Consider the following 19874-nt stretch of genomic DNA (forward strand, 5'->3'; position numbering starts at 1 on the left):
TCAATATGTATAAGAAAGATGATGATGGTTCAATATCTGGATGTTTTGTGTCAATGAAACATGCCAATATGCACGACGACGGAGAGAACGCAATGTCTGCGGAGCATATTGAAATGCATGACGATGACGAAGCAATATTTGATGATATTGAAGATCAGATAGACGTTTCTGAGCATGACAGTAACGATCAGAAAGCAAAGTTTGCTTCTTCCAAATCCATGTATGACAAAGGGAATGACAAAGAAACATCTGTCTCCTTTCAGCTAATGTCTAAGAATGAGAAAGCAGAACAAAGTGCTTCTTCTAGATCCATGTATGACAATGCGAAAAAGAAAGAAGCTTCTGTTTCTGCTCAGCTCATGTATAAGAAGGATAAAGCAGTACAAAGTACTGATCAGTTAATCTATGGGAGGGACAAAGACGAAGCTACTGAAACTGCTAGTGTCTATGGAGCCTCTGAGGTGGGTCTAAACTAGGACTACCCATGAAAAAACATGTACTGCTGTAATGTAATAAATCGAGATGTGATAAAATTTACATCTGTGTGTTTTATTGTGACGTGTAAAATAAATGATATAAAAAACCATGTTGATATCCTGTTCTTATTTCCACACTCGTCTCTTTTATCAAGATTACTACAACCATTCTGATCTAAGTTGTGGAACGGAGATCATGCAGCTTATGACTGGACGTCTTGTGCTGCGATGTTAGTGCATGGCAAGAAGGTGATTAATGTTTACAATGTTTCCACTGCAGAGGCGTTATGCATTGTAAGTAATATGTCAAAGTGAAAACCCTTACTTGTCATCTTCTCTTGTCTTAACACATGTCCAGACTTTTACATGTTTTCTTAATGTCTCAGGGGCCTTTAGAATTCACACATTACAAAAAAATTCGCTGCAAATGCACAGTTCTAAGTATGAAATTAATTTTTCTTTTCCCGATTCTTTGATTTCTTATGTAGGCATGATATCAATGAATATTTTGAAATGACGATTACCAAGTATTACTAACTGATATCGTATCAAGGCAAAATATACATATCATTGTATTTGAAAACTATAGTCCCCTCACCTCGTACATTGGGTGTCATGTTTCTCATTATGCAGATAATGTCCTTATTTTCATAAATCATATCAGCTGATCATCTTTTCTATCCAAGTAACACAAGTCGTTCAATGTATGAAAGTCTTATTTTAGCAAAGAAGGCTGTTGTAGCATTTCTCCAAGAAATTTACCGGTCCCCCGAGTGAATTGTCGTCTTGGGAAGGTTTTGTCTGTGATCCTTAATTATCGTCCAATAACGCCATCCGTGACTAACCGAATGATTCTTAAGTGACTCCACTTTCAGAAGTACAATGCCTCCGACTCAATGAAATCTGAGTCTAAGTCTAGCACTTCTATCTGCTCCTCGCCGATGACTTTAGCGCTGCCTTGCCGCTGTTTCCTTTTGTTATTTTTTGGGGGAACTTTGTAGTAAACCGCCCCGATCTTAGCACCATATTTCGAGGATCTCCCCGACAGTCGAGGATTAACAAACTGGACCTCGGCAGAGTTCGAGTCAGAGTTGTCCTTGCCTTTCTCTAGCCGTTTGTTTTTCCGGGGAGACCTGTTGGACACGCCTTTGTTCGCCTGAATCTGGTCACGATCCTTTGATGAATCATCCCCCTGACCAATGGTGACATCCTTCGCTTCATTGGATCTCCTGACATCTTCAACAGATGGTTGAGAAGTCTCAGCTCTGTTTTCTTTAAGATCCTCCGATGCTTGAGACGTTCCCGAGGTACTGGACGCCTCCAGGCTTTCCTTGGAAGACGCGAGGCTGTCTGTGAAGATTCCCGAACTCTTCTCGTCGTCTGAAGACGCGGAGGAGAGCTTGAGGTAGCTGACGTCAGCGTTCTTCTCCACCAGGCGGTCCAGCTCCAGGTGCAGCTGCTGGAACCCCGGGCGGCTGAACTCGTCCCACTGCCAGCAGCTCAGCATCAGGTTGTACCTGTGGCAATCAAGTCATTGAAAAGTTACTTCTGTGATAGATAATTATGAATATAGATATAGATATATATATAGAATATAAAATATACCGCTATCGCCTGCCTTTACGCATAAAATTGTCTCCAAATTAACGTAGAATGTGGTGATGGTTGGTGGCAAGTGCAAGTTCCCCTTAGCATGAAGTAGATGTGTCAAATTTATTTTGTTTCTTGCATTCAAGTTAAGTAAACACCAAAATCTATACAAACCCACCTCACCTCAGCACTACTCGTCAGCGCCCTGTATAATGAACATTATTCAGCTCTGCTGCTAAGCTGAGGACATGGCAACAGCATAGAAAAAAACAAGTGCCAAATTGAAATCGCCGTGGCAACATCTGTCCACCATTTAGGTTAACTTTTAATCTGAAGTACATTGAATAACACATTCTACATTACAATTTTGAGGGGGCAATTGCTTTGGAAGAGTCTTTTTTGTGCACATATGCAGTAAACGAAAGTTTTTACGTACAGTTCCCAGGGGCACCCCTGCGGGCGATGCTCTCGGTGTCCCCTGCGCAGTTCCTCCAGCAGGGTGCTTCCCAGACTCGGGTAAGGAACGTCCCCTAGCGCCGCGATCTCGTACAGCACCACTCCGAACGACCAGCTGTGGAGGTGGGATGTTCATATTGTATTTGTTACTACCCCAAGTTCTGTAAAAGTTAAGCGTCCATCTGACATAACTGCAACCCTCAACCCTGGGACGACCGTTTTATCCCAAATCGACCACCAAATTTTTGTGTACGCAACTCTATCCAACACTTCAGATTTTGAAAATATAATTTTGGATGTACATTTGTCTACAGTCAATCTATCACCTGTTGAAATTCATGCTAGTTTCTCTTTTATTTATACGTGCACGTGTGATTAAAAGATGTAGGAATTCGAAGATTGGGGTTTGCAACCGATTTGTCCGAAATACTTCACCAGAATCATTCCCTATATGCAGGTAGATGTTTTAAACCCAGGTACTCACACGTCGCTCTTGCTTGTGTATCGGCCCTCCCTCAGCAGCCTTTCCGGCGCCATCCACCTGACGGGGATCTTCTGCTCCGCGTCCTGCCGCTGGTAGCCTCGCTCGTAGACGTCTGTGGCCAGCCCGAAGTCTGCGATCTTCACCACCAGGTCCTCTCCAACAAGAACGTTCCGGGCGGCCAGGTCGCCGTGCACGTACCCAGCCTCGGATATGAAGATCTGCTCCGACAACAACAGAATTTGGTAACAACAAGCTAGATCTTCTTCAAGAAACAAAAATATCAATGTTCAGTCTAAAGAGTTGTCAGCTTTGCTCTGCGCTAAGTGACTCATGTGCTTGGACTGCGTATTCCTTGGGATCATATTTTCATTAACGTTCGATCCGTAGAAAGACAAATACTATACTGTAACAGTATACTTTGGAACTCACCATGCCGTTTGCTATCTGCCGTCCGATCTGGTACATCTTCAACTCCGTCATGTCATAGACGCTGTTCAACACGTTCGCCAGCGGCTGTGGGGGAAGAAATGCAGCTCTAAAGGTACAAGTATGATAATTTCAGTACAAAAACAAAGATGTCTCAGACATAAAGCCAGCCTGCAAGTAGCCTGGAACCGATCCTATTCTAGCTTCAGTTAGCTTCTCTGCTCGCGTCCAAGCATAATACGACATACACGTCTTTGATTTTTAAAGCTTCTAGTCTGCTGGCGTAGAGGACTTAAGAAAAAGACTAGTAGACAACTTTTCGACCAACTCACAACCACAGATGTCCTTACTGTCGACAATGACATGTAGTAGGACGGGACGCCATGGACAGCTATATGTAACAGGGTCTGAGATAGGGGCTTTATGCTCTTGCTATATCAGATGTCTTCAAATATGCCTAGATCTTCTCACCTGTCGGCACTTGAGCAGGAACTTCTTGAGGTCTCCATACGCCATGTACTCCGCGACCAGGTAAGGCGGGTTGGACAGCGTGCAGCAGCCGACCAGACCCAGCAGGTTCTGGTGCTGCCCCAGATTTATGGTCGTCTCGATCTCACGGACAAACGTCGCCTTCTCTTCTACAGTGGCGCCATCTAGATGCATAACATACATAATAAATTGGTCATGAGAAAGTGCTGCTGTAACAAATCTTACATTGATGCAGCAAAGGTTAATCTTGCACCAAACACAAAAGTGGGCATTTCCTCTACACTGACGCCATCTACACATGGCGGAGTGGGCCCTACAGCATTTCAGTTTACTTGAGTACAAGCACAAAGTACAAACTCATTTAAGGCCTAGTCTACGGCCCTCTTAAGCGTCACTGACCATCCAGTTTGGCCACGTTACGTAGTAGGTCGGACTTGCCGCTGAATTTCGTGCGTACAGACTGCATGCCTAGTATAGAATTTGAATTCTGTTTTGTTCTTCACATTCTTTATAACAATAAGCTACTTCATGGTTTGAAGCGTGCGTGTGCAGTTTGATGCATCCTGGGTAACATATCAAAGTCATTCTTACTTTATGGCCAGAGGCCTCCATCTTTGACGCAATGAAATCCACAATGTATTAAAAAAAACTGCGCAATTCAGACTTTGAACTAGCTTATTGCTGGGGCTTACCATGAACAGTCTTGACCACTACAGTCCTGTCCGCTGGCAGTCCGTCTGCAGTTCTCCTGAGAGTCGCCAGGTGGACGACCCCGAAGGCGCCCCTGCCGATCTGTTCCCTCAGCTCCAGGTGGTGCCGGTCCACTTCGTACTTCAGGAACTGTGGCCGGGTGGGCACCGGCGGGGGCACCTGTTCCAACGGGTACACGCGGTCTGTGGGAGAGATTGCAAATTATGTTTAAGAAGCCGCTTCACGGTCTAAACTTCACACTCCGTAGCCGACTCCCTTAGCATACTATTCACTCTATTTGGCGAATTTCTGCAATTTGTCCAGCCATCCACGGAGCCTGGTAGAGGCTATCGTTAAGTAAGCGGTTTCGTGGTTAAAAGTGCGCATCCACGAGGTCAAAGATCAAGTGCAGGCAACAAATCTATTCCCAAATCGTGTGAATAAAATCTAACACATAGACGTACCTAAGATGAACGGATGGAAGTACCAACGCCCCTTCTGTGTCTCGGCGCGCGCTCGTTTTTTCTTCCCCCACCAGCACCTCAGCCCTCCCGCCAGCAGGATCGCGACGACCAGCGTTGAGCCCAGTGCGATCAGCGCGATCTCCAGCGGTGTCATCTGGCTATTAGCAAGTGTGGTAATATGTGAGCCTTCTGAAATTTCAAGAAAATGCTTGCGGTGAATCATACTATCAAAAACGCACCAAATATGACACGTGACTCGATAAAGACTTTAACTTAAAATTTGTATGTTCAAGTCATTTACATCTTCGGAGTTTGAAAATTAAGTGCATTTCAGATAGATGAAAAAACCCTCCTCCGAATGCATGCCCATCACTACTACACCCTGCTTCAGGTTAAGGTTCAAATGAAGAAGTTACCTCAGCACTTACAGCAAAGAAGCAACTTTGCAATGGTGCTTGTATTCTCGTTTGATTTTTGAAATCATTATCACCAGGCAGAATTCTTACCAGTAGTCACTGCTGTCACACCAACAGGTGGAATCGCAGCTACAGCGATCGGTTTGGGCCCTGAAATTGAAGGGAAAAAAGATACATCTATCAAATTGTTCCCAATATGGTCACAAACAAAAGAAAATGAATATGTAAAGCAACATTGTTATGTGGGTAACTACTCCGAGAAGAATAACTTTGTTTTTCAATTATTTTGACAAAAATAGACGATCAAACATGTTCCATAACGGGCCATCAGAGGTCTTAAACTGTTACTTAGAAGAATAAACTTACCGACTTCAACTGTGGCATTCTTGACCGACGAGTTGCCCAAGTAGTTCCAGGCGACCACAGTGTACACGCCGGAGTCTTCCATGGTAACATCTGTGATTGTCAGGGTGCCCAGAGTGGCGTTCACCACTGTGGCAGTAGGGAGAGAACCGTCCAACCTGCCCCACGCGTATGTGGCAGGCGGGACACAGTCGGCTGTTGCCCGCAGAACCACGGTGTCGCCTTCCGTTACAGTGGGACTGGGCGTCACCTCGACTTGTGGTACCTCTGGAGCATCTTTATGAAACGGAAAAGTATCAAGTTGTCTTAAGGTGTAAGAATAAAGCGTACCACCATGTAGTAAAGACAGTAATGCAAATACAATGAATGTAGTGGAAAACGAAGTCAAGGGAAATCAAAAACAGGAGATTCAGTCAAATAAATTCGCATTCCCACCATTTCCCATTTTCTTTCTCCATTTTTTCTTGAAGAGTTACTTTATACTTTAAACTTACAGTGGACGATGAGTTGTCTCTCCGCTTCGTGTTCAGAGACATCCGAGAAGGAAGCCGTGAAGGTGTAGTTCCCTGCGTCAGCCGGGCCTGTTCCGTTCAGCAGCAGGCTGGAATCACCGATAAAGCTAACCCGGTCCTATATAAAGCGAGAGGAGGAAATAATGCGTTACACATTTATCCTGTACAAGGTCCTGTTTGATATTCATCAGGTGTTGCTGTTATTCCATATGTAAAATGTTCTTCGTTTACGTTTGTTCTAGTACGGCGGGCGTTACAAACTTCCGGGGACCTTTGACCCTCTCCTGGTCCCCGGAAGTTGGTAACCCACTAGAATTAACGTGAACGAAAGACATCTAGCCGAAGGAGTGATATACAATGAGGCTCACCAATACATTTACAAAGTCGTCGTCAAGAAAGCATCACATTTGTCTTGCACAGAATGGCACTTACTTTGTAGTCTTCGAACCCGATAACTAAGTCCCCTATCCGTCGCATGATGCAGTTTCCGTCGGGATCCTTCCAGACCTCGTGTAGTATGGAGCCGCCCGGACGGAGACTGTAGGTCCAGTTCAGCTGCGCAGCCCCGCCCGAGACAACCTCGCTGATGCCGTCGTCGCGAAGGTAAACATCGTTCTCTACTGTAGGAATTTTGAAGATAGGCACAGAATTAAAACAGGGAATACATCTGTAAGTAGTAAGCAGATGTAAGATCCAGTCCAGTTTCAGTGTTAACGTGCGACATTGCGTCTTTTCTGCAGGTTTCAAAATGTACACTACTAGCAAAACATACTAGACGTCGCACCATCAGGCGTAAAGCACTAAAACTGAGTTCGAACATTGAATTTGCTCGAAGATTGAAATTAAAACAACGATGATTTAAGAGTGAGATTTATCAATGCAACATTAAAAATCCATGAGGTATGGTCGATTCAGATATCGGTGTCCAAGGCTTTCTTAAAAAGGTCTCGATAACAATATTTTGTTTTGTTTTTCAAAATCAAGTAGCTGTCTTTTGGTACCCTGGTGAATTACGAGAATTGAAATTACACTTTTATTCAAGGTGAGCATCATTTGCCTTGTTTGCTTCCCTCAGAAGTCGACTACCTAAATTTGCCGGTAACGGGATATTACAGGAAATCATCTATACTGATAAGGTGAAATCTGAAACGGTACCTGGCAGTGTAGTGGATGGTGCCGTGGTTGTGACCGGAGTCGTTGGAGATGTAGGGAGCGTGGCACCAGGCGTTGTAATCGCAGGTGTAGCTGTAGTGGCGGTTGTAACCACTGTTGTCGGTGTCGTTGACTGGGGTGTGATTGTGGTTACGGTACCGATAGGAAGAGTTGTTGTCGGTTCAGCCCCTGCGATTGTCGTTGTGCCATGTGTAGCAATGGAAGGATGCGTCGGCATGGTTGTTGACTGAGTAGTTGTTTTCGTTGTGGCTGCTTGGGTTGTCGTTGTGCCTGCAGGTAAGGTAGTGGTCGTTGCCTGAGTTTGTGTGGCCGCTTGGGTTGTCGTTGTGGTGTGTGTAGCACCAGTAGGATTCGTCGGCCAGGTTGTCGGCCTGGTCGTTGCGACTCCTTGGGTTGTCGTTGTGGTGTGTGTAGCACCAGTAGGATTCGTCGGCCTGGTTGTTGACTGAGTAGTTGTTGTCGTTGCGACTCCTTGGGTTGTCGTTGTGCCATGTGTACCAAAGGAAGGGTACGCCGGCCTGGTTGTTGTCGTTGCGACTCCTTGGGTTGTCGTTGTGGTGTGTGTAGCACCAGTAGGATTCGTCGGCCTGGTTGTTGACTGAGTAGTTGTTGTCGTTGCGACTCCTTGGGTTGTCGTTGTGCCATGTGTACCAAAGGAAGGGTACGCCGGCCTGGTTGTTGTCGTTGCGACTCCTTGGGTTGTCGTTGTGGTGTGTGTAGCACCAGTAGGATTCGTCGGCCTGGTTGTTGTCGTTGCGACTCCTTGGGTTGTCGTTGTGCCATGTGTAGCACCAGTAGAATGTGTTGGCAGAGTTTGCAGGGTTGCAGTTGTTGGTTTTGTTGTTGTTGTTGTTGGCGCTGTTATTGTATTCAGCGTCGATTCTGGAGTCGTTTCCGGTAAAGCTACGACTGAAACAGCGAGAAAAAATGTTTCAGGAAGAAATTGTTCTTACTTGCATGCATATATATATATGGAGAGAGAGAGAGAGAGAGAGAGAGAGATTGAGATGGATAGATAGATAGATAGAGAGAGAATAGATAGATGGATAGATATATTTAGATAGATAGCTGACTATGTTTAGCTAATGAATGTTACCATAACGACATCGCAATTGGTTCGGCAAACTAACTCTTTCTTTCTTTCTTACTTATGAAATAACAAATGCTGACATTTGCTAAAGATTTACCGTGCCCTTCCGACACCATAAAGGTAAGACAGCCAACCTTGCAGAGTCAGCTGAAAAGTCTGTGACGCCCCATCAGACGACACCATGTAGAGTTGGTAGGTTCCGGAGTCGGACGTTGTGACGTTTTTCAGCCGCAAGCCAGCATCTCCAACTAGTTCTACCCGTCCCTGCAGAATAACATGAGCTAACGTTAGTTATCATTAACCCCTAAGTACAAATGTAATAGGAATACATGTCATATACTTTTGGAAAGGAGCTTTTTTTTAAATGTTCAATTCAATTCTTAATTGACCACACATAAAAAATAATCAATAACATGCCAAACAAGACCTAAAACCCCTGTCACACTTGTGCGTAAATACAAGTCCGGATGATTAACATGCTTTGGGTTTAGAATTTAGGGTTCAGGTTAAGTTTGCAGTCGAATAAGTGATTTCGTAGATTCGATCACTAGGCTGCACAATGGTGGGAAAAGTAGAAAACAACTTTCTCCCCACAAACATTACTTAAACCAAAAAAATGTTAATGTGCAACTCACGCGCCCTTCAATATACGCACATGTGTGACGGGGCCTAAAGTTAGGGAGACCCACACTTGGCGTGTTCTGCAGTACAGTGGTCGATTCTAGCACAACGTTATCGACATTAATAAGAAAAGAATGAAGAGCTCTAACTTCTTACCTTGTAGGCTTGGGAAATGTACTCAATGATCGTTCTGCTGGCTATCCCTGTGTCCGGTAGCTTCTTCCATGTTTGGAACAGCGGTGCGATACCAGGTGGCATTGTGTAGGTCCACTGCAGGTCGGCGTCAGAACCCGCCGTGACGTAAACTGTGCCGCCATTTTGGATGCCTGAAGGTCAATTGAAATAAGGAACAGCTGTGAAAGAGCCCATAGATACGGAGCGTATGGAGCGAAAAGAAGAAAAGAGAGGAACATATTGCAAGAAAAGGGGATGAAAAATACCAGGTTTCGCCCCTGAGGCGTTACCATAAACAGGAGGTACTAGTTTTCATTAAAAAAAAAACATGTCTTGTTCATGTGGCTTATTTTCAACAAAGTTAACCTTCATTGTACAAGATAAATGTAGGAGTTTGATACCGAATTTGTATTGATAATGGTTATTGGGATAGGCAGCTGAGAGATGGTCAATGATGACACGAGTTTGACTTCGTTATATACTGTTGGACACTTGTATGACTTTTCTTATTTTTCATTTACTTCATTTCACCACAAAACAAGGCTTACTGTGAGCCATGGCACTCAAATATTTGGGTTACACTAACTGGGTTGTGATGACAAATGTTTGCTAATCTTTGACTTGAAAAGTTTGAGGTTGTGCCCGTCGGGGAAGCATTCAGAAGGGATCTTGTTCCAGAAAGATATAGGAATTAAGGACAGAAGCTTTCAGCTGGAGACTTCCTCCTGAGATGTGGAGAATGGAAGAAGAAAGTTAGATTTTCCTCCGTGGAAGTGGCAAAATGTGTCCTAGCTGAGAAAGTTCGGAGGTGTGGAAAATAGAGCGAAGCTTAGCGGAGCGCCAATATCGGCTCTAATCCTTTGTGACCCGCCTTCACATTATCAACCATTCAACTTGTCCTTCAAATGGATGAAAAGCACAAATAGCTTATTCTCTTTCAAATGGAACTCAACAATATGGATGTATAATTAGACAATATTCAGTGATATACGACATTATGGTAACGATAAAGGAACGACGGATACATGACCTGCCAAAATCAACTTTGCAAAGTTTTTTGTCGAGTTTACATTACCAAGTCTCCCTAACCCTTTTAAAAAATCAATTTCAACGCCCCGCAATAAACTTTCCATAACCCCAGTCCATGCCACTGTTAAGTCGGTTTGTATATTAACATGTTTCTGTTGCTTGGTCCGGGCCGTTAGTAAATTACTGAGTTTGGGGTGTTATTAAATACACACGTCCATTACAGAGATCTAGTGTAAAGCAATTGACTTTTAAAAGAGATAAACGTTAAACGAGGTTTTGTTAATTTGCACCAGAATTCGTTCGTTGCCGAGTTCTTTGTTTGAAATTCTTTGATTGCCCTGCATTCCGTAATCATGGAGTACTGTAGAATTGCGACAATAAGCTCGCCTGCTAACATTACCTGCCTGGCATTAGACCCGTTACTTAGCTCACCGCTAAGCATCCGTTTGTAACGTTGACTACAATGGTATCCATTCACCCTGAAAACGCTTTTAAGCAAACTGATTATTAACTATCCAACTCTTCTGGTATAATCAAGGTGTCATTGTCATATAACCAAGATTTTGATTGAGAGTAATTATTTCGGTCGTTAAGGGTACGGCCACGTTCATATGGAACATGAAGATTAATGTATGTTAAATTAATTAATTAAGCAATTTTTATATTGAAAAGTCTCATGTTAGCTATAGTCTCATTGAAAAGTTATAACAACTGCGTTTGTGGTGCATTATAACAATTGTCTCACAAATTAATGAACTTAACATAATTTAAAATGCTGTATGATATTATAAACATGTCCGTTGCTATGGAAGTATCTTATTGTTAGCAACGGTTGCCGTAGAGACATGCCAGCCACTTTGAATGGTCAGGAAATAAACACTCTCCAGCTGCTTGTGACTCTCGCCAATTTTGACGTCATTTGGACAAGTATTATACCAGTTATACTACTTTATTTTCAATTCATGGCATTATTGCCTCATTTGCATAAATTTGCATAAAGAGCCCCAGAACCATAATGTTCACCGGGACCATGGAACAACATACCTGAAAATGATCAGGAGACATCAAGTTTGTCTCGGTTTGTTCTTTCTAGGCGTTTCTATCCGGCTTTCCATTTAGTTATGTTTTTTTTGTCCGCTGACAAAAAAGACGTTAAAAACAAACAGCCGGGGCCAAAAAACTGCTTTAAAGAGTTGAGTTAAGAAGATAAAAGCACACTCAGGCAAGTAAACATGGTGGCGCTTGAAAAGAATGAAAACTGACCTGTCTGTCCGTGCCCCTTCCTCACCAGGGTGGGAGACAGAAACATGGCGATCAGAGCCGTCTGGAGCAGCCGACAGACCGCTGGCATGGTGTCCTGGACGTGCCGTTCACAATCCCTATTCTTGATCAAAAGGTAGATGCTTCGAATCCCGGATACAGTCAGCTTCTCCGAGCTCCGAACGCCTACATGCTCCTGTAACTGAAAGGTTGCTATCCGTCGTTTCCTTGTTTGAAGATCCACACCTGGAGCACGTTGAAAGAGTCCATCGTACTTCCCTTATGAAAGAATAGTGTCCGTGTTCCTCGGTGCGCACGACTGCTCAAAATCGACAAGAGCTTGTCCTCCTCAACTCCGAGTATAAAACTTGTAATGCTGTGCCAAGTGGCGGCTACCATCACAGCTTAAGCGGTGCGGCTGAGAGGGTTGTTTGTTCCCGTCGCCAGGAAACTTTCTAAAACAAACAACGGCGTCATCATTCCAAGGTGTGTCATGGGGCGTTTTGAAAGGTCATCGGCGTCAGGTGCACGTAAGGTCATCGGCCTCTACCTGGGGGAATGTCTAACAAATTCAATAGAAAACATGGCGTGCTGAAAGTATTCTGTTGCCATGTTGTATATGTGTGGTAGTCATAGCACTGGAATAACGTATTTCAAACACTCAATCGTTTAAAGTTTATTGTGGCTCCTAATGAACTTGTCACTTCTCAGGAAAAGGGGCATGTCACACCGTTTCATTTGCCGAACGATGGCTATGTCGCAGCACAATAAGAGCTGAGGGCAAGTCCGGGTCACATTTCTCCGTAGCTGGACAGGGTTGGCGTTTGCTGCACGGACCAACAGGATAAGTTTACACCACGTCCTGGGGTGTTTGTCAAACTCAACAACGTTAACGTAGCGCCAACTTTTGCCGAGGCTTCTTGGTTACGGAAGTATCTGTTTTTGAGGGATGGTTGGGTTTGGCCATCGAGGCAATGCATTTTATATTCGTGTAACGTTACAGTTTTTCGAATTCAGTTATATTTTTTCTATTTCACTCACTCACTCACTCACTCACTCACAAACTCACTCACTCACTCACTCACTCAAACAATCATTCACTCACTCACTAAATCAGCCAAATAAAGACCACACCAATTCTGTAAATACTGTAATAAGAACATGTAAAAATTGTCTTCTTTAATTGTATGGTCTCCATGTGAGGCCAACACATTGGTGTCCTCCTGAAGGCTTACCATGTACTAAAGTAATAATTCTAGCATCTGCTGCACTTCCAAAGTGGTCTGCCAGAGGTCGCTGCCAACTTTCCCTTTGGTAAAGAGGCCAATTATGATATGATTGTAGCATCGTACCGGCAACGTTTTATCCTCTTCTTCTTGATTTATGCAACACTTACTAGTAGGCTAGTACGAGAGAAGTACGCACTTGGGATAGTGATAAATACACGTAGTGGCTTACATGCAACGTTTAAAACCGTGAGTAAAATAAAGACAGAAACTGTGAATATCATTTTCTTGTAGGTCTAGCATCTTCTATATCTCTATCCCGTGCCTCTATCTCTAAACTCAAGATAAAACAAAAACGAATTTCGCAAGCTCGCATGTAGCGGCCATTGGCTGGTCGTTGTCACCATGAAGGTCTTGGTTGTGACGACACTCAGGCGTGCATGAGTAGGCACCTCTACTCTCAGGGGTGCAGTACATGCCATCCGAACAGGAGGTGCTGTTGCACAGGTACGGGAACCCCGAGGCGTGTTGAGATGCCGATGGGGCTAAATACATTCAGTGTTCACGATGAAGATTTTTTAACAGTTCGTCATGCAAAACTGATAAACCAAAACGCCTGTCCACATAGACCAGATTTTATCGGTCCTTTGAGTTGTCTTCTTGGGCAGTCAGTTCTCAGAAGCACAGTGCCTCCGACTCAATGACTCAGTTTCAGAAGAAGAGAGCCTCAGACTCCATGACATCAGAGTCGAAATCTATAACTTCTATCTGCTCTTCTCCGATGACTCTACCGCTGCCTTGCTGCTGTTTCCTGTGGCTGTTTTTGGGCGGAACCTTGTAGTAGACGTACGGATCCGCCCCGATCTTAGCACGATCTGTAGATCGCGAAGATCTCCCCGACCGTCGAGGATCAACAAACTTGATCTCGGCAGAACATGAATCGGGGTTGTCATGGCCTTCCTTCAGCCATTTGTTTCTCCGAGGAGACTTGCGTGTGTTCGTCCGAACCTGGTCACGATCTTTTGATGAATCATCCCCCTGACCAACGGTGGCACCCTCCGCTTCATTGGATCTCCTGACATCTTCAACAGATGGTCGAGAAGTCTCGATGGTGCTATCTTTAAGATCCTCCGATACTTGAGACGTTCCCGAGGTGCTGGGCGCCTCTAGGCTTTCCTTGGAAGACGCGAGGCTGTCTGTGAAGATTCCCGAACTCTTCTCGTCGTCTGAAGACGCGGATGAGAGCTTGAGGTAGCTGACGTCAGCGTTGATCTCCACCAGGCGGTCCAGCTCCAGGTGCAGCTGCTGGAACCCCGGGCGGCTGAACTCGTCCCACTGCCAGCAGCTCAGCATCAGGTTGTACCTACGGCAATGAATATATTGAAGAGTCAGACCTTTTCGGCTGTCATTACTTATCTAAGTATGGCTATGTCAACTTAGAATGTGGTGCTGGCTGGTGGCAAAGACACAAGATAGACATTCACTTCTCATTCAAGGCAAAAAATCCCAGAACTATCCAGACCAATTACAGATGTACCAAATTGAAACACTCTTGGCAAGCTATGTCCACCGTTGATGTTCACCTTAACCCTGAAATACATATTTCTACAGAACATCATAGAACAGAAACATTTTGAAGTAGAACACTATATAGCAGCTTTACATGTATTTTGACAATCAATCAATCGATCAATCAAACAAAAAAATAAACAAATAGATAAATATTCGTATTGGCGACCGTCTCATAAAACACGCAACCATTGCTTCCTGTGTCATGTAACAGCCGTTTGTGTGTGTGTAGCTAGAACTATTGGCAGCTGTGTGTATTTCAATGGTCAATGATTTGGAAGAGCTTAGTATCCAATATTCTTTTGTTACATGCAGTAAAGGAACTTTTGTACGTACAGTTCCCAGGGGCACCCCTGCGGGCGATGCTCCCGGTGTCCCCTGCGCAGTTCCTCCAACAGGGTGCTGCCCAGACTCGGGTAAGGAACGTCCCCTAGCGCCGCGATCTCGTACAGCACCACGCCGAACGACCAGCTGTGGACGAGGAATATGTACATGTATTTGGAAACAACGGCGCAACATAAAACGACAGTTCTTTACTTAAAGCTGTGTTCCTTCCAAGGAATTGATACAACCCTCAAAAGTAGCGGGCATGTTTAGGGCACCGACGGCTTGGATGGGATTCGAACTCGCGACCATTTGTCCAAAAACGGACGCGGCTTTCAATTCTTATCTATGTCAGTTGGATTTAGGACGTTCTTGGTGTACTCTCATTGACATCTTGGTGATCTAGGCTTTCTGTGTTGGCATCCGATGATGATATCCTCGACGTCGACGAGTTTACTACGGGTCCATTAGTGACACTACATTTTTCAGGAGAAGCATTTTTTGTTGTCTATCGAGGTATGCTGTTTAAACCCAGACTTTCAGGTACTCACACGTCGCTCTTGCTGGTGTAGCGGCCCTCCCTCAGTAGCCTTTCCGGCGCCATCCACCTGACGGGAATCTTCTGCTCCGCGTCCTGCCGCTGGTAGCCTCGCTCGTAGACGTCTGTGGCCAGCCCGAAGTCTGCGATCTTCACCACCAGGTCCTCTCCAACAAGAACGTTCCGGGCGGCCAGGTCGCCGTGCACGTAACCAGCCTCGGATATGAAGATCTGATCAGACAACAATGAAACAAGCGAGATTGTCTTCAAGAAGCAAAAATATTAACGTCAATCTGGGAGCGTTGTCAATTTTTGTTCTTCGTTAAGTTAAGGAGACTGTTTAACAAACGATTGTTTAAACTATGTCTTCCTTGATATCATATTTCCGCAGGCATTTTATCTGAAATAAGACAAACACTTTATTGAAATTGCAGCACTCACCATGCCGTTTGCTATCTGCCGTCCAATCTGGTACATCTTCAACTCCGTCATGTCATAGACGCTGTTCAGCACGTTCGCCAGCGGCTGTGAGGGAAGAAATGCAGCTCTAAACACAAGCATGATAATTTCAGTACAAAAACAAAAATGTCTCAGACATAAAGCCAGCCTGCGAGTAGCCTGGAACCAATCCTATTCTAGCTTCAGTTAGCTTCTCTGCTCGCGTCCAAGCATAATACGACATACGCGTCTTTCATTTTTAAAGCTTCTAGTCGGCTGGCGTAGAGGACTTAAGAAAAAGACTAGTAGACAACTTTTCAACCAACTCACAACCACAGATGTCCTTACTGTCGACAATGACATGTAGTAAGACGGGACGCCATGGACAGCTATATGTAACAGGGTCTGTGATAGGGCTTTATGCTCTTACTACATTAGATGTCTTCAAATATGCTTAGATCTTTTCACCTGTCGGCACTTGAGCAGGAACTTCTTGAGGTCTCCATACGCCATGTACTCCGCGACCAGGTAAGGCGGGTTGGACAGCGTGCAGCAGCCGACCAGACCCAGCAGGTTCTGGTGCTGCCCCAGGTGTATGGTCGTCTCGATCTCACGGACAAACGTCGCCTTCTCTTCTACACTGGCGCCGTCTATATGGAAAGCAGGGCTTGTGGTTAGAGTTGTTGTGTTAGAAATTCAGAAAATTCAATGTAAAAGGTCTGGCGTCAAATTCCTAGCAGGCCCCATTGTTTTGCCCTTTCTTCGTGTATTTCTAGGACCTGGAACTCCAACCTTGACACCGACAATGTATCACAGTACACATGCGCAAATCAAACATTGAACTAGCTTATTGCTGATCCTTACCATGCACAGTCTTGACCACTACAGTCCTGTCCGCTGGCAGTCCGTCTGCAGTTCTCCTGAGAGTCGCCAGGTGGACGACCCCGAAGGCGCCCCTGCCGATCTGTTCTCTCAGCTGCAGGTGGTGCCGGTCCACTTCGTACTTCAGGAACTGTGGCCGGGTGGGCACCGGCGGGGGCACCTGTTCCAACGGGTACACGCGGTCTGTGGGAGGGATTGTAACAAGATATGTTCAATAACTTGAATAAGCCGCTTCACGGTCTAAACTTTACATGCCCTTGGTCAAAGGTGAAGGCCAATAACATGTGTAGTCCTTTAGGAACTGTGGCCGGATGGGTACCGGCGGGGGCGGCTGCTCCAACGGGTTCACGCGGTCTATATAAACAGCAGACAAGATACATTTGATTACAGAAAACTCTACTAGTTTTGATGGCATCCAATGGCGCCACCACATTGACTTATAGTAGATTTTGTGCAAATACAACGAGGAACGGGAACCAACCAAATTTTCAACTGTCACTCCGGCCTTCATCCAGGAAAAGGACTTATTGTTCTTGGTACCCTGCCTTACAGGCATGTTACCATGAATGACAATAGCCGGTGTCACCCCCCCCCCCCCCCCCCGTCTATGTTTATAGACTTTCAATGGGTGCGCATTGCATTTCACTTACGAAAACGCGATGACTTTGTACCCCACCTGGAGATTAACTCATATTCTCCATTTCAAGTACAGGAAACTGACCTATTCTAAATATATTGAGGAGAAAATCTGATACAGCTTTAAAGACGTACCTCTGATGAACGGATGAAAGTACCACGGTCCCTTCTGCCTCTCGGCGCGCGCTCGTTTTTTCTTCCCCCACCAGCACCTCAGCCCTCCCGCCAGCAGGATCGCGAGGACCAGCGTTGCACCGAGAGCGATCAGCGCGATCTCCAGCGGTGTCAACTGGACAGGTGGGTTTACCGGAGGCGGAGTGATATGCAGGCCTTTTGAATGGTAAAGAAAGGGCAGGCGGTGAATCAGACTACCAAAAACGTATGTATTTTACGTATGCTCAAGTCATTGACATTTTCGATATCTGAAAACTGACAAGTGCTCCAAATAAGAAACAGAAGCTCATTCCGTCTCTTTCACATCCTTCGTCAAGTTTAAATGACGACATGATTACAGCAATTACAGCAACAGCAAAAAATACAGTGACATTCTTGTTTGATTTTCGACTCATTTACCAAGGCAGCATTCCTACCTGTCGTCACTAATGTCGCCCCAATGGATGGAATCGCAGCTACAAAGAAAGGTCTGGGTCCTGAAATTGAAAACAAAATGCAATTACCATTTTTTGCCAAATATTTGGTCACAAATAATAGTACTGGAGTATGCAGTGGAGCAATGTTTTAGGGTAAGATGGTTAAGTCACCCCAAGAAGATATCTTTGTTTGTCAATCATTATGTTTTCATGTTTCTAAGGAAGAAACAAATTATACGTAAAGGGCCACCAAAGATACTTCAACATTTTTTCTTAAAGGGATGTACTCACCGACTTCAATTGTGACATTCCCGACCGACGAGTTGCCCAGGTAGTTCTCGGCGACCACAGTGTACACGCCGGCGTCTTCCATGGTGACTCCTGTGATTGTCAGGGTTCCTAGAGTGGCGTTCACCACGGCGGCAGTAGGAAGAGAGCCGTCCAACCTGCCCCACGTGTATGTGGCAGGGGGGAAACAGTCGGATGTTGCCCGCAGAACTACGGTGTCGCCTTCCGTTACAGTGGGACCGGGAGTCGCCTCGATTTGTGGCACTTTTGGAGGATCTTCATGAAACGAAAAAGCAGTAATGGTTGTCTTAAAATCTAAAATCACTCGCAGCTAATATCAAAATGAAAGAAAATAGATACAAGTGAAAAGTCTTAGGAAATCAAGGTTTTCTGTATGTTAGGCTTGTGTTTTGAGTACACCCTCACATGTATTTTAGTAGTAGGCGTCTAAATGTACTTTGTAAAAGTTTGTATTGGATTTTGTATATTGTTCAGTTACCAGGGCTCCCCTTTAGTAATATCCTTCGGCTAGTTGGGTAGCCCTGGCTGTACTTTTTTTTGGAGCCAAATAAGTAAATCAAATCAGCCAAACAGTCCTGAGATTCAGCCAAATAAATTCAATTTCACGTCATTTCCCAATTTCTTTCTCCATTTTTCTTGAAGAATCACTTTATACTTTTAACCTACAGTGCACGATGAGTTGTCTCTCCGCTTCGTGTTCGGACACATCCGAGAAGGAAGCCGTGAAGGTGTAGTTCCCTGCGTCTGCCGGACCTGTTCCGTTCAAGAGCAGACTGGAGTCACCGATAAGACTCACCCGGCCCTGTGTAACACGAGAGAATGGGAAGCGTTTGTAGTCCATGGTACCCAACAGCAGAAGCAGGAGTTGTTTATTAAAATGCTATATTTCTATGAATACAAAATCGACCGATTTTCGTACAATTACACCACAAGGAAATGAACTATTTATAATGAAATAAGAGAGAAGTGCCTCCTGTGTGGTGCAAAGTTGCCGATGCAATTAATATTTTCGGATTCAGAAAAGCAGTCTGTTAACCAGAATAAATGTTTTGGGTGGATTTCACCTTTAAACGTTTATCCCGCACAGATCTTTGACCGATTATACGGTCTACAATATAAGTGCTGTTACTCTCTCCTAGATTTCTTTTTGTAACATTTGTTCAAGTGCGGCGGGCGGTCCTAGCTTCCGGGGACCTTTGACCCACTCTTGTAAGAAGCGAGTGGGCATCCTGAAGTTTGTACCGTCCACCGTACGAGAAAATACAAACTTCCGGGAAGCTTTGACCCACTCTTGGCATCTGTAAGAAGCGAGTGGGCCATAGGCGATGTCCGGAGGTTTGAACGTTCCACCGTACGTGAAAATTTTAGACAAAAGACATCGAACAAAGGGAATAATACAAGGATAGAATGAAGCATCAAATTTTGCTCACACAAAGAGAATGTCACTTACTCTATATTCTTCGTTACCGAAAACTAGGTTCCCTATCCGGCGCATTATGAGTTCGTCGTCTGGACCCTTCCAGACCTCGTGGAGAATGAAACTGTCGGGGCGGAGACTGTAGGTCCAGTTCAGCTGCGCAGCCCCGCCCGAGACAACCTCGGTCATGCCGTCGTCGAGAAGGTAAACAGCGTTCTCTATGAAAGGAATT

The 19874-nt window shown here is 44.8% G+C and overlaps 2 protein-coding genes across 2 annotated transcripts; both read right to left on the minus strand.

The window, feature by feature from the left end:
- Positions 1 to 1313: 1313 nt before the first annotated feature.
- Positions 1314 to 12100, minus strand: LOC136423219 (uncharacterized). The gene is made up of 15 exons (XM_066411302.1): positions 11717 to 12100; positions 9407 to 9576; positions 8764 to 8893; positions 7522 to 8448; positions 6799 to 6986; positions 6349 to 6484; positions 5858 to 6130; positions 5582 to 5641; positions 5076 to 5264; positions 4614 to 4814; positions 3904 to 4085; positions 3436 to 3519; positions 3007 to 3224; positions 2503 to 2637; positions 1314 to 1993 (listed from the first exon to the last, which is right to left on the minus strand). The coding sequence occupies exons 1-15, from the start codon at positions 11802 to 11804 to the stop codon at positions 1348 to 1350; spliced, it is 3627 nt and encodes a 1208-aa protein (XP_066267399.1). The 5' UTR covers positions 11805 to 12100; the 3' UTR covers positions 1314 to 1347.
- A 777-nt stretch (positions 12101 to 12877) lies between these two features.
- On the minus strand, positions 12878 to 19858 carry LOC136423220 (fibroblast growth factor receptor 2-like). The gene is made up of 11 exons (XM_066411304.1): positions 19676 to 19858; positions 18892 to 19027; positions 18208 to 18480; positions 17917 to 17976; positions 17462 to 17656; positions 16673 to 16873; positions 16277 to 16458; positions 15812 to 15895; positions 15384 to 15601; positions 14845 to 14979; positions 12878 to 14302 (listed from the first exon to the last, which is right to left on the minus strand). The coding sequence occupies exons 1-11, from the start codon at positions 19829 to 19831 to the stop codon at positions 13651 to 13653; spliced, it is 2292 nt and encodes a 763-aa protein (XP_066267401.1). The 5' UTR covers positions 19832 to 19858; the 3' UTR covers positions 12878 to 13650.
- Positions 19859 to 19874: the final 16 nt, after the last annotated feature.

Source organism: Branchiostoma lanceolatum, chromosome 17 (assembly GCF_035083965.1).
Source record: "Branchiostoma lanceolatum isolate klBraLanc5 chromosome 17, klBraLanc5.hap2, whole genome shotgun sequence".
NCBI lineage: Eukaryota > Metazoa > Chordata > Leptocardii > Amphioxiformes > Branchiostomatidae > Branchiostoma > Branchiostoma lanceolatum.